This window comes from Podarcis vaucheri, assembly GCF_965113315.1.
Source record: "Podarcis vaucheri genome assembly, chromosome: 11".
NCBI lineage: Eukaryota > Metazoa > Chordata > Lepidosauria > Squamata > Lacertidae > Podarcis > Podarcis vaucheri.
The window spans coordinates 63282220-63296587 of record NC_138749.1 but is presented as its reverse complement, the minus strand read 5'-3'; the positions used below and the strand labels follow the sequence as shown (position 1 = coordinate 63296587).

Genomic DNA, 14368 nt, shown 5'->3' with positions numbered 1-14368 from the left:
AATTACAATAAAAAATAACCTCTCCCTGTTTACAGACATACAAGGCAGGGGCTCATCCTTGATCATGAGGAAGTGGATGACGCGCATTACTTTTTACCAAGTTCATGCAGCATATGGGTAAATGATCAGTAGTTGGTCTGGATGCTCCTCAGATTCCTTCCATGTGAGCAATTTTACTTTAGAAATTCCCAGTTTGAAAACAAACAAAACATGAAGATAATCCACTTATGGTAGGAACAAGAATATGCAGAAAACATTGCATTTTTATGACAAGTACAAATTAATAGAGATTAACAAGCTGTTGCTTCTGTAGGTTCCTCTATTATTTCCCTGTGTTGTCTTTGGCTGTGAAACTGCCATTTCTTCCCTGCCAGTAGTTTTTTTAAAAAACTCTAAACTTGGTTCACCAACAACTACAGTACTTGCTATATAGAAGCTAGTGTTAAAGTGATAAATAATCTTCCCACTCACTTCTGTGTTACAAATCACATTAATATCTTGCTTTTGATAACAAATTACTTCCAAGTGAGACTATCAAAAAATGGCAGGGGAAAAGAATTAATATGCTTATCAACTACTGCAATAGTTCAGCTATCACTTAGATAATTAATACTTACCTGAGTAATGATGGTGCAGATCTTGAGTCTTTAAGGAGGATGAGATTTCTAACAACAACAACAACAACAACAACAACAACAGGTTTTTGTTTTAACCAAAGCAAGCAGAGATAAATGAAAATAATATGACTGGCTTAGCATTCTATGGAAGGGAATTACCGTATTTTAACTGTGTTATAAAGTACAAAATGTAGCCTGTGTAAACTGTCAATAAAACAACACATAATTATGCTGGAGAACACAGAATGACAGGCAATAGTCAACTCAAGGACACTCAGCTTCTCCAAAGCTGAAGAGCTGGAAATGGCACTTTAGGGACGATAAAAACCCCTTTACTGTCCACTGTGCTTCATGGGAGCCCAAAGGCCTGATCTCCTCAATTCCATCCTCAGTCATTATGCATTCCATTAACTACACGATGACAATAATGTTATAGTAATACTGCTTCATTAACTCATAACATCTAAGATGTTGTAAAATTTAAAACAGACAAATAATAAAGAAGCAAAACTAATAAAAAGAGACATTTATAAAATGGCCTAGATTCTATAATGTACAAAGCAAACTCTGATCTTACTTGAACAGGTAAAGGTAAGGGGACCCCTGACCATTAGGTCCAGTCATGACTGACTCTGGGGTTGTGGCGCTCATCTCGCTTTATTGGCCGAGGGAGCTGGCGTACAGCATGACTAAGCTGCTTCTGGCGAACCAGAGCAGCGCACGGAAACGCCGTTTACCTTCCTGCTGGAGTGGTACCTATTTATCTACTTGCACTTTGACGTGCTTTTGAACTGCTAGGTTGGCAGGAGCTGGGACCAAGCAACGGGAGCTCACCCCATCGCGGGGATTCGAACCGCCAACCTTCTGATCAGCAAGTCCTAGGCTCTGTGGTTTAACCGACAGTGCCACCCGTGTACCATAATCTTACTTGAAACAGAGGCTCAATTCAAACATCATCAGTGGCAGAGCATGGTTTGGAATGCCTAACTATGGTTAGGTGTGATGCAGTTTGAACTGACAATACATGGTTAGCTTCTCTGACAAACCAGAATCAGACACATGGTGTGCAAACCATGGCTTGTGCTAACTATACTTTGGAGTGATGTCTAAACTGACTTCATGTATGGTGGCACACAAGCAACTATATGCTATGCTTTGTGCATATATTTGTAAGCTTTTACCTTGGTTTGGGTTCTACTGTTGGCTCATGTTAAGCTTGTGGTCTACTAAAACCCCTAGATCCTTTTCACATGGCAAGCCAGGTGTCCCTCATCTTATATTTGTGCATCTGGTTCTTCCTGCCTAAATGCATAACCTTACATTTGTCCCTATTGAAATTCATTTTGTTAGTTTGAGCACAGGTCTCCAATCTGTTAGGCTGATACATATGTGACCTTTCAGGTTTCACAGACATTCACCATCAGATGTCTAGCAAAGCATGGCCTCATCTTTTCTAGGACTCCTCTGAAGACAGTTTATCTGAAGCATTAACTTTAAAAAAAGTCATAAATGGAAGTGTATTTTCATTGCAGAAGTCTCCAAGTCAACCTCTGAATTATGTACCACAACTATAGGGTCTAAAAATGGTGAGCTGATATTAATAGACTTTTGAAAAGACCAAGGTCTATTCTAAATATACATTTTATAACTATGCAATTTACAAATAAGAAAAATGCTTACCAAGAGTTCCATCTGAACTACTCAACCTGTTCAAAAGAAAATACTGAAGTTAGTTTTATGTGCTTGGGGGGGGAATCCATATTAAGTATATAATAAATGCAGGAGGGAAAACAGTTTTTCATCTTTACACATAATGATAACAAAAAACTTATGTGCAGTACCACATGTAGAAACAAATAATGCTACAGACATTGGAAGGGAACATAAAATTATGCCCATGTTAAAAAGATGTGCAGGACAATATGGGGCTGTTAGAATTGTTCATCTTGGGAAGTACTGACACTAGATTGGCGGCCCCAGGCACACAGGCCAGGAAGCCTATGGCAACCTAAAACAGCCGTTAAGACTGTCCTCAATACAGCCAGAATGACTGCCTTCTCTGTGGTGACATGAAGGTAGTGTCTATGTTGATGGGACAGCTGAGCAAAGACTGGCCTCAGAGAAAATATCTGAAGGTTGGAGAGAAGAATGTGAAATACCCAGCACTGGCAGAAACACACAAAATCCCACTAACACCTCTACACATGAAACTTGGACTGGACTGGATCACCTTTCAAGTATCTGGCTGCAAAATTCCCTCAGCTCAGTGAAGTGAAAATTAAAGAGGGCTTTTTTTGTGGGTCCTCAGATCTGTGTGGTGTAGTGGAGGTTGTGAGAAACTTTGAGACTCCTTACGGGAGTGATAAAGCGGGATATCAAATCCAAACTCCTCCTCTTCTTCAAATACAGTATGTTTTACAACCTGCTTCAGGGTGTCAGGAAAAAAGCCTGAGATGTGTTTTGTCTGGTGTTAACTAACTTCCTCTGGAATGTCAGGACAGAAACCTGCAACAAACTGGTTGAGAACATGTTGTCTCTGTATTATAAACCTGGCTGCTATATGTCCTTAAAGATCCACTTTTTCCATTCCCACTTGGATTTATTCCCTGGCAACTAAAAGGTAAAGGTAAAGGTACCCCTGCCCGTACGGGCCAGTCTTGCCAGACTCTAGGGTTGTGCGCCCATCTCACTCAAGAGGCCATGGGCCAGCGCTGTCCGAAGACACTTCCGGGTCACGTGGCCAGTGTGACATCGCTGCTCTGGTGAACCAGAGCCGCACACGGAAACGCCGTTTACCTTCCCGCTGGTGTTGTTGTTGTTTAGTCGTTTAGTCGTGTCCGACTCTTCGTGACCCCATGGACCAGAGCACGCCAGGCACTTCTGTCCTCCACTGCCTCCCGCAGTTTGATCAAACTCATGCTAGTAGCTTCAAGAACACCATCCAACCATCTCATTCTCTGTCGTCCCCTTCTCCTTGTGCCCTCCATCTTTCCCAACATCAGGGTCTTTTCCAGGGAGTCCTCTCTTCTCATGAGGTGGCCAAAGTATTGGAGCCTCAGCTTCACGATCTGTCCTTCCAGTGAGCACTCAGGGCTGATTTCCTTCAGAATGGAGAGGTTTGATCTTCTTGCAGTCCATGGAACTCTCAAGAGTCTCCTCCAGCACCATAATTCAAAAGCATCAATTCTTCGGCGATCAGCCTTCTTTATGGTCCAGCTCTCACTTCCATACATCACTACAGGGAAAACCATGGCTTTTACTATACGGACCTTTGTTGGCAAGGTGATGTCTCTGCTTTTTAAGATGTTGTCTAGGTTTGCCATCGCCTTTCTCCCAAGGAGCAGGCGTCTTTTAATTTCGTGACTGCTGTCACCATCTGCACTGATCATGGAGCCCAAGAAAGTAAAATCTCTCACTGCCTCCATTTCTTCCCCATCTATTTGCCAGGAGGTGATGGGCCCAGTGGCCATGATCTTCGTTTTTTTGATGTTGAGCTTCAGACCATATTTTGCGCTCTCCTCTTTCACCCTCATTAAAAGGTTCTTTAATTCCTCTTCACTTTCTGCCATCAAGGTTGTGTCATCTGCATATCTGAGGTTGTTGATATTTCTTCCGGCAATCTTAATTCCGGCTTGGGATTCATCCAGCCCAGCCTTTCGCATGATGAATTCTGCATATAAGTTAAATAAGCAGGGAGACAATATACAGCCTTGCCGTACTCCTTTCCCAATTTGGAACCAATCAGTTGTTCCATATCCAGTTCTAACTGTAGCTTCTTGTCCCACATAGAGATTTCGCAGGAGACAGATGAGGTGATCAGGCACTCCCATTTCTTTAAGAACTTGCCATAGTTTGCTGTGGTCAACACAGTCAAAGGCTTTTGCATAGTCAATGAAGCAGAAGTAGATGTCTTTCTGGAACTCTCTGGCTTTCTCCATAATCCAGCGCATGTTTGCAATTTGGTCTCTGGTTCCTCTGCCTCTTCTAAATCCAGCTTGCACTTCTGGGAGTTCTCGGTCCACATACTGCTTGAGCCTTCCTTGTAGAATTTTAAGCATAACCTTGCTAGCATGTGAAATGAGTGAAATTGTGCGGTAGTTGGAGCATTCTTTGGCACTGCCTTTCTTTGGGATTGGAATGTAGACTGATCTTCTCCAATCTTCTGGCCACTGCTGAGTTTTCCAAACTTGCTGGCATATTGAGTGTAGCACCTTAACAGCATCATCTTTTAAAATTGACCTGTTCATCTTGTGTGCCCTGCTCGGCGTAGTTCATAGCTTCCCTGAGTTCTTCAAGCCCCTTCGCCACGGCAAGGCAGTGATCCATGAAGGGGTCCCGCTGGTAAGCGGTCCCTATTTATCTACTTGCACCCGGGGGTGCTTTCGAACTGCTAGGTTGGCAGGCGCTGGGACCGAACGACGGGAGCGCACCCCGTCGCAGGGATTCGAACCGCCGACCTTTCGATCGGCAAGCCCTAGGCACTGAGGCTTTTACCCACAGCGCCACCTGCGTCCCAGCGCCACCTGCGTCCCTCCCTGGCAACTACAGGTATGGTAAGTCATGAACATGGTGAACATTTTCATCAGGAAATTGCAACAATGGAGAAACAATACCAGGGAAAGTGGTCTGTTTCCATGTTGGCTCACTACTGTTGGACGTTTGAGATGATCCTGAGGAACAGGCAGAGTGGCATCAGACATAGACCCTGGCTCTCACTGGTCCTTGTTGTGTGTGCATATTCCTTGATTATGTAATAAACTATTGCAGATCTCTAAGAAACAGTAGCCAATTTTGCACTTTCATTGTCATATTCGGGTTCAGCTCCTCAACTCATCTACACGAAACGGCTACTTTTATCTCAGAGGTGTTACTTTTGTCAAAATTTGTTGTGCAGTGATATTAGCAATGTTGCACATCCAAAGTGAACCAAGGAAGACATATGTACCTGGTGATACAAGCAGGACTACTTACGAATGGCTCCGGCTCAAATTATTCTTCCTATTTTTCCTAGTCCAAGTCATGCTGTTATTTAAATCCTGAAAGGGAAGGGAAATGGCAAACACATTTTCTCAATTAAAACATGTCCTGGTTTCATGGCTGCTTGGGCATGTTGTCCTTAAGTCTGTAGCCATGTTTATCCAGAAATCATCATCATCATTTTATCTGTATACCACCTTTCCACTGTTAAAATTATGCTCAAGGCGGCTTACTACATAACAATATTTACATAATTACAAATGTAAAACAGGTAGTCATAAAAAATAAATAAAACACAACAAAAAGTACACAACCAAATTGAACTATTTCCACATAGATCATAAGATCTAAAAATAAAGATACAAAAAAATTACATCAACAACAGCAGGAATACCGCAGCCCATGGATTAGCCAGGAATTATGTTTGGGGAGCAGGATTTATGTTAGGTATGGCAGAATCAAGCTATCTGTGACACAGTTGGTCAATTAATGAAGTATTTATATTTGTTCACTTGATTTAGAGGCAGGCAGCTGACCCACTGACCTCTCCTGGCTATGCCCATGCCCCAGCCAAATATTCTGTTTAGCCTCAGCTTCTGCCATTGCCATCAGTCAGGGCCCTAATCTCCCAGGCCAGGTGGAAAAGACCTGCAAGGCAAGGAACCACCAAGATGGCAATGTTTGACCTAAGCTGGGAGATTACTCTACTTTGGTGCAGTATGTTTATAAAGACTTTTGTGGTATCAAGAGAAGCAGTTAAAATGCCCTACCAATTCTATTCCTAAGTCTATTTTGATCAGCAACCTAGTCTACTTAAGTCAATGGCAAAAACATCATTGACTTGAATTGCCCTTGACATTCTGGTTTTCACTACTTTAGTTTGCATAAATTAGTTCAAATGGAAAGGAAAAAAATCTAAAGGTAAATGCATAATCCAAAATACAAATAGCAGGATGAGTTTAATCCCCAAATTGCAAGGAATAATTATATCACGAAACAGCTAAGAAGTTTGCTTAGTATCGTTCTTCAATAGAGCCGACCCCACTCACTCTATTTTCTTAATGGCCTAGAGAATTACCATATAAAACCTTGGTTTCAAAAAAAGTATCTTCTTCATATAGACTCCCATTTCATGATTCAATAGTTTAATGGCTTTTTTATTAATCTTTTCTGAAGGTTAAGTGGTTAATTACTTATTTCTTACCCAGGGTCTACTGTGCCTGCTGCATAAAATGAAATTTCTCAAGAAAAGTTTCTTCCTAGTGCTCAGCCGTGAATTCAGACCAAGATATAGCACAAGAATCCGTGGGCTGGGCATAGATTTATAGAAGGTAAAGAGCTGACTAGCAATATTTTATGTCTTCAAGCCTTACCTCTTGTGATTGCCTCAGGTAGTCACAAATCTGTACCGTGTGTCTTGCCGTTTCTTGGTTTTTCATTCTCTGGCGCAGACAGCCGATACGGTCCAAACCTAGCCAAGTAAGCAAACACAGCAAGAGCACATGTGAACTTTTTAAAGAAGACAGACAAATGCAAGCATGTATGCATGAATAGCCCAGTCTGAACAGGATGTTCTGTGCCTCTGAGAAATGTGCAGGCTACTGCAATATGGAAACACTGCATTTCTTATGGGCTGCTTGAGCCTTTGCAACCTGGTGCATTGCTTCTCACCCATAGATGCCAACTCTTAGGGGCCAAGGTCCCTTCGCTGCTGCCACCCCCACAAATAAAGGTGGGGCTTACTTGCTGCCCCCAATATTTGCCCCCATCACCGCAGCAGACAGTGGGCAAGAAGAGGAGAAGGAGAAGTCCCTTCCCATGTCTTCTCCCAATGGTATGCTGTCACCACAGCACAGGCACCTGCTGTGACATTGAAGGGAATAGGAAACAAGGAGAGGGTATTTGAGCAGCCCATGGACCACATTCAGATCAGCTTGGCAATGAGGTGAGAAGAAGAGTAGAAGAGTTTGGATTTGATATCCCGCTTTATCACTACCCGAAGGAGTCTCAAAGTGGCTAACATTCTCCTTTCCCTTCCTTCCCCACAACAAACACTCTGTGAGGTGAGTGGGGCTGAGAGACTTCAGAGAAGTGTGACTAGCCCAAGGTCACCCAGCAGCTGCATGTGGAGGAGCGGAGACGCGAACCCGGTTCACCAGATTACGAGACTACCGCTCTTAACCACTACACCACAGTGGCTCTCATCACACTGGCATTTTCCATTTTGGGAGGAAGCTTATTCTGGAGACACTCCAATGCAAGGTGGGAAGGTCATTGTCCATCACGACTTTCCTGTTCAGAATCTATGGAAAGTTTCCAGCAGATCTGCAAAATCAAGTTGTATGCAAGCTCTTGATGCTATCGTGCCCCCTGAAGCAATAGAATTGGAATCATACCCTGTCACCTCACCCAGGTCAGTATTTCAGTGTAGTGTTGATGCTCAGGGAGTAGAAATAAAACAACTTCCTATTCATTAAGTTAATTACTGTGTCACAAATGGAGTATAATACATAAGCAATCAAAACAAAACATATTTTCTACCAGTATGTATTGAGGGATATCATTAACTTTGCAAAAGAGAAGTATGTACTATACCAGGGGTCTGCAACCCGCAGCTCCGGAGCCGCATGTGGCTCTTTTACACCTTTGCCGCAGCTCCGGGGCGGATACTAGTGAGGGGAGGAGGCGCATTGTGCGCCCCGACACTCCTCACTGTGGCGGGCGCTGTACTGGCTGTGACGTCGCATGGGGGCCGTCCCGACGTCACCTTCCCGTCCGCTGTCAGATCGTGGCTCCGGAGATATATTTGTTTTAAATGTCGCAATGGTTTTGCGGCTCCCAGTTGTTGTTTTTTCTTCGGAAACGGGTCCAAGTGGCTCTTTCTGTCTTAAAGGTTGCAGACCCCTGTACTATACTGTTCCCAGGTTTCCTATTTTCTTGGAAGCTGAGCTGTAATCTGTCACTGATTAGTCTAAGTGTGAGAGGGAGGTTTGGGGAAGGGTCAGGTGGATTTGGTGACATGGGTGGTGCTGTGGGTTAAACCACAGAGCCTAGGACTTGCCGATCAGAAGGTCAGCTGTTTGAATCCCCATGACGGGGTGAGCTCCCATTGCTCGGCCCCTGCTCCTGCCCACCTAGCAGTTGGAAAGCACGTCAAAGTGCAAGTAGATAGAAGGTAAACAGCGTTTCCATGCACTGCTCTGGTTCGCCAGAAGCAGCTTAGTCATGCTGGCCACATGACCTGGAAGCTGTATGTCAGCTCCCTCAGCCAATAAAGTGAGATGAGCGCCGCAACCCCAGAGTCGTCCGTACTGGGACCTGATGGTCAGGGGTCCCTTTACCTTTACCTTTATTTGGCTCCTCTCACCTGTCTCAATGGTTTTTCAACCTTGCAGCTTGCTGGTATAAGCTAAACTGAAGGGCTCTTGGCTTGAGACAAACAAGCAATAAACTAACAGAAAAGTGTGAAATTTCTGGAAGTCAATCCAGACCCAGATGATACAGCAGGAGAGATACTTCACGAGAAATTTAATAGCCTATCCCCACAATTTGTTCTATTAAGAAGGCTATTGTGGGTGTTATTTATGGGTCCTGGCTGCCACCAAACGTCTCAAATTCTACCTATCATTATTTGCTTTGGATTACATACTTAGCTGATTAAAGTGAGGTGAAGTTATCTCATTTGTTCTGTGTTCCCATTTGTCCCCCACAGGTCTGCTTTCAAGTGGCTCTGAACTAACTTGGGTGCTCTGGGGACAACCATCAACTGTAATCATCTGCCAAAAGAAAAGGAAAAACAGTAATCAGCCAAAGATGACAGGTAGTTGAGCTTAAGTTGCCAGTAGCATAATCCTTTCGAACCACTCTAGCAGGAAAGTCCCTTATACATAATGGGGAGGGCAGATCATTGTTTGCAAATGTTACATGAATAAAGCATTAGCAGTAACAAAGAGGAAGTACGTACAGCTATTCACTAACACTTGTCAGAAGTCATAGCCAAGATGTTTTTACTCAGAGTAAAAAGGGGGGGTGGGTATTGGACAGCTGGATTTCATTCAGAGCTACTTGCTCCCCCCCCCCCAATAATGTGAGCGTGACCCAAGCAGTTTCCAAATATGCAATGATTAATCAGCCAGGCCAGTAACAGTTTTAATAATCACCTTGAAAGCAGAGCTGAGCTTTCATAACTGTGTAATTCTATATTTATTCAGCTTGTTAAAAAAACAGAAAAAGGACATACAATTCTAATTCCACCTTCACCTACCGGCACCTGAAGAGTTTCCTGTTTCTTCCTCAACGATTTCCTTTCTTTGTTTCCAAGTTTTGCCTTTGCCAATACTGGCTGATGTGACTCTGCAGATTTGGATAGCTCTGAGAGTAAAAAGGCAGGGGGTGGGGAGGAGGCAACTCAATTCATATTTCAAAGAAAACTCAATAAAGTTCCCCACCTACCTGCTATTAAGTCTAATTGAACTAATTCATTGAGACTTTCTGAGCAGTCACACAAAGGATTGGAATGTTACAGTATTAACAGTTTTCATATCTAACCATTTTACTGCTGTGTATAAGGGTGTGCATGTCACATTTAAACAAACTTAAATTTTAAAACTGTGCAGCGTAATATATTGTTTGCTTTGATAGTGCATTGGTGGAAACTGAAACTAATGCAAAGAATTCTGGACACTTTCCTCTGTTACACTGCCTCCCCTTCCCCTTAGACTACATGTTTGCAGCCATCACATTGCGGTCAATATTTATCATTTATGTTGTGCTTGCAAAATGTGAGCCTATGGTTATTTACTCAGAGAAAAGTCCTACACTGTTCAATTGACATTACTCTCAGGTAAGTACCGTATTTTTCGCCCCATAAGACACACTTTTTTCCTCTTAAAATCTAAGGGAAATGTCTGTGCGTCTTATGGAGCAAATGTGTGGTCCCTGGGGCTGGGGGGGGGGACCTGGACTTCCCTCTCCAGCCCCGACAAGCTCGGGGAGCTCCCCAACCTGCTCTTTGGGGCTGGCGGTGGCTTTCCCCAAAGAGCAGGTCAGGGAGCAGCAGAAAGGCTGCTCCCCAAGCTTGTGGGGCTGGCAGTGGGGGAAAGCTGGGCTTTCCCCACCGCCAGCCCTGGGGAGCAGCGGGAAGGCTGCACGCAGCCTTTCTGCTGCTCCCCAACCTCCTCTTTGCCTCAAGCAGCTCTGGGGTAGCCCGCAAAGCCTCTGCAGGCAGCGGGGAGCCTTCATCCCGCTGCCCTGGGGAAGCTTCCCACGGCTATCCCTGGCTTTTGCGGGAGGTGGGGGAAGGGACAGAGTGAGGCGCTCTCACTTCCCCCACCTCCCGCAAAAGCCCCCAAGAGCCGCATTTTCTTTTTCTTGAATCCCCCCCCCAAAAAAGTAGGTGCGCCTTATGGAGTGAAAAATACGGTAATGCCTGCAGATTGCATTTTATTTTTAATGTTGCATTTTAATGCATTTTTATTGCATCTTATGACATTGTCATTTTAAACTGTTGCAAGCCACCCTGATGGACTAGAAGTGTAGAAAAGAAATCTCAGTATAAATATATAAAACGATTAATGTTTATAGACTCATCTGCAGTCTTAGGGCTCGTCCACACTTACCTTTTGCCCCAAGTGTTCAAGCTCATGTTTTAAAGCTCAGTGTCTGAGTGCTCCCCCGCTACAGTCCCCAGGGAAACCTGCTCTTAATGCAAAATTGGAACAAACAACAATTAGGGTTTTCCGCAGATTGATGTTTGCTCCAATTCAGTGGTAAAGAGAGGGTTTTTGCAAGGAAAGCGTCTGGGCAAAAAAATTAAAAAGTGCTCAGACACTGAGTTTTAAAGCAGAAGAAGAAAAGTTTGGATTTGATATCCCGCTTTATCACTACCCGAAGGAGTCTCAAAGCGGCTCACAATCTCCTTTCCCTTCCTCCCCCACAACAAACACTCTGTGAGGTGAGTGGGGCTGAGAGACTTCAGATAAGTGTGACTGGCCCAAGGTCACCCAGCAGCTGCATGTGGAGGAGCGGGGAATCAAACCCGGTTCCCCAGAGTACGAGTCTACCGCTCTGGATGAGGCCTTAATGCACAGCACTAATTACAATCATTACTTTGTTCCAGTCACCACAACTCTAAGATGCAGGTTGCTGTAACACACAATTAGAAATTCCATGAATGCCTTCTCGTCTACTTTTGCCCTTTTTTCTTATTCACAAATAGAGAACTGTGAATCTAGTGTAGTCATTTGCCCAGACCAAACAAGTTCATGACAGACAATCCAGATTCATTGAATCCAAAGTAAGTTAATAAAACAAACTTATCAATTCCTTGGATCACATTCAGGATACAGGTTTGGAGTTTTGTTTTGTAAGGTTTAAATTTTTGATCAGGTACATCAATTAAATTTTTGATTACTTTATGAGGCCCAGTTCTAATTAGTGAAAGGAAATGTAAAATATGAGGCTAAAAATTAACAGCACACTCTTTGTTGAGTGTGCATTGGCTATGGTCTGTCATGGCAAGAGAGTACGTGAAAGCTGATTTTTCTTCTAATAGTGTGATAAGTGTTCTTTATTAAATTATGAATGCTCATGTTTCTATACTTTTAAAAAAGCCTCCTAAATGGAGGTTTTTATAATGTGCTAATGTAGGTAAATATAATCTACTGATTACTTGATTGATCTTTAAAATCATTAATTAGTCAACAGCTCCATCTGACGCTGTTTGATAGTAAGCCTATATCCTTTATTTCTGAGAAGTGGATGGAAAAGGCAGCAGATCTAGGGTAGTCCAATACTGAAGCAGAGGACAACACCATCCCACAGCTATCACTCAACAATGATCCCTAAACAGCTGGGAAGAGCTTGGAACTTCTTTGTGGAAAGTGGCTTAAAGCAATGTAACATTTATTTGTTTACTCAAAACATTTATATATTGTCTTTCATAATAGTGTTCACGGTATGCTTTTAAAAATCCTTATTAAAAACAAAACAAAACAAAGCAAAGCAAAGCAAAACAGGAAACCACCAGAAGATTAATGCATAAGAACAGCAGTAAAATCCATCAAACAGCAATAACAATGTGTAGCCATTACCTTTTATTCTGAAGGTCTTTCCCACTTTCTCTGCTTTGCGGGACCAGAATCCACTTCCCTTGCCAAAAGGCCAGTTTTTCCTGCGTGGATTGATCCAGACTGACATGCTGCGCTGGAATGGGAGAGGAGACTGGGAGCTGTCACTACTGTAGCCTGATCTGTCAGAAACGCAGGAAAACGATTTGGATTCATGCATCTGTGCATGTTGAGGATTACGGCAGCCTTTATTGTAGGTAAAATGTGTGCATGACAACTGCCTTGACTTGTTGCTAAAATAACTCTTTTCGTCATCTCCCAAGAACCCCCAGTTCACATAACCTCCTTCAGGTTCCTCACTGTGTTGATGAGAACGGATAGAGACCTCACGGGCAATTCTAGGTTCTTGGAAGTTCAAATAGGGTTCAGTGATATTTTCACTATCCTCTTTGTCTGATGAAAATTCCACTTCCCATTTTTCATTGATAACTGGATTTCTTTCTGGAGCCTTGTGCACATCCAGCTGAGCAGTGATACTGCCATGCTTGGTTTGGGGTTGAGCTTGCAGCTCATCTTCTCTGAGCAGACTACTTGAGAAGGCTGAACTTAAGGTGGCATTTTCAGATAAAGAGGCTCCTTGCTGACCGGAAGGAACCAGGAGGAATTGTCCATATCTAGGGGCTGATTTACACTCTGACGATACCCCAGAGGTCAGTGTGTCGTTTTCAATTTCTTGCTCCTGATGTTTGCTTATTGATTTGATCTCTTTGTAGTCCAGGGCACCAAGAATGCCACGATGAGCCCCCAGGGGCCAATGTGTCCTGGCCAAGCTTTTCTGAAGAGAAGGTGGCATGCTGTAGTAATTATACTTCTTATCACACACACTTTCCATACTGCCCAAAGCCTTAGAGCACATGGAATTGCTCCAGCTATGGGGAAGCTTCCTGTAGGTTTGATGCTTCTTGTGAGCAAGAAGGGCTTCCTCAACTTGCAAAGTGTCCACAGCTGAAATGACTTTAAGCGTATCAACGGTTAAAGCAGAGAGGTCTTGTAAGTGTCCGAGCTGGCTATCCAGGGCAAGCAAAGCGTCTTTGACATAAAATACTTTCTCATGTACCTCCTTCAGTTGTGAAAACATCTCTTCCACTCTAAGAGGAAATAATAGATGTATTAAAAACTGCATTATATAACGTATTTTTTGCACCATAACACTCACTTTTTTCCTCCTAGAAAGTAAGGGGAAATGTCTGTGCGTGTTATGGAGGAAATGCCTACGGGTGGCATGCCTATGGATTTTCCTCCTCTAAAAACTATGTGCGTGTTATGGTCGGGTGCGTGTTATAGAGCGAAAAATACGGTATATTCTTCAGTATATCAGTTAAATTAATAACATTTCATTTTTCAAATAGTGAATGGAACCATTGTTCTAGTATTGGCTAAAGAGGCCCTGTATAGCTCAGGATCAGATTCCCTGAGAGAACCCAAGAGCCTGTTGGATCTGGCCAAATCCTTCTATCTTATACTATGACCTGAACGCATCTGGCTCAAAGTGGTGTGGAGAATTGCTTTCTCCATGGTGGCTCCCATCCTGTGGAGAGATTTCCTGTTGGAAATCAGGCAGACACCAACTGTGGGATGCTTCTGCTGGCTATTAAAAAATTATTTATTTATCTGGATGTTTCATAACAATTAATGTTGGCTCCCAGC

The 14368-nt window shown here is 43.3% G+C and overlaps 1 protein-coding gene across 1 annotated transcript in view; it reads right to left on the bottom strand.

Annotated features, from left to right (window-relative positions):
- The window catches only part of TRPM6 (transient receptor potential cation channel subfamily M member 6), an 84010-nt gene that overhangs the window by 23071 nt on the left and 46571 nt on the right, over positions 1–14368 (bottom strand). Inside the window, exons 24-30 of the mRNA XM_082241456.1 lie at positions 12686–13809; positions 9859–9965; positions 9244–9370; positions 6968–7065; positions 5589–5653; positions 2298–2323; positions 618–665 (exon numbers count right to left, since the gene is read on the bottom strand). Coding sequence (XP_082097582.1) covers positions 618–665; positions 2298–2323; positions 5589–5653; positions 6968–7065; positions 9244–9370; positions 9859–9965; positions 12686–13809 — 1595 coding nt within the window. The remainder of the gene's footprint in view (positions 1–617; positions 666–2297; positions 2324–5588; positions 5654–6967; positions 7066–9243; positions 9371–9858; positions 9966–12685; positions 13810–14368) is intronic.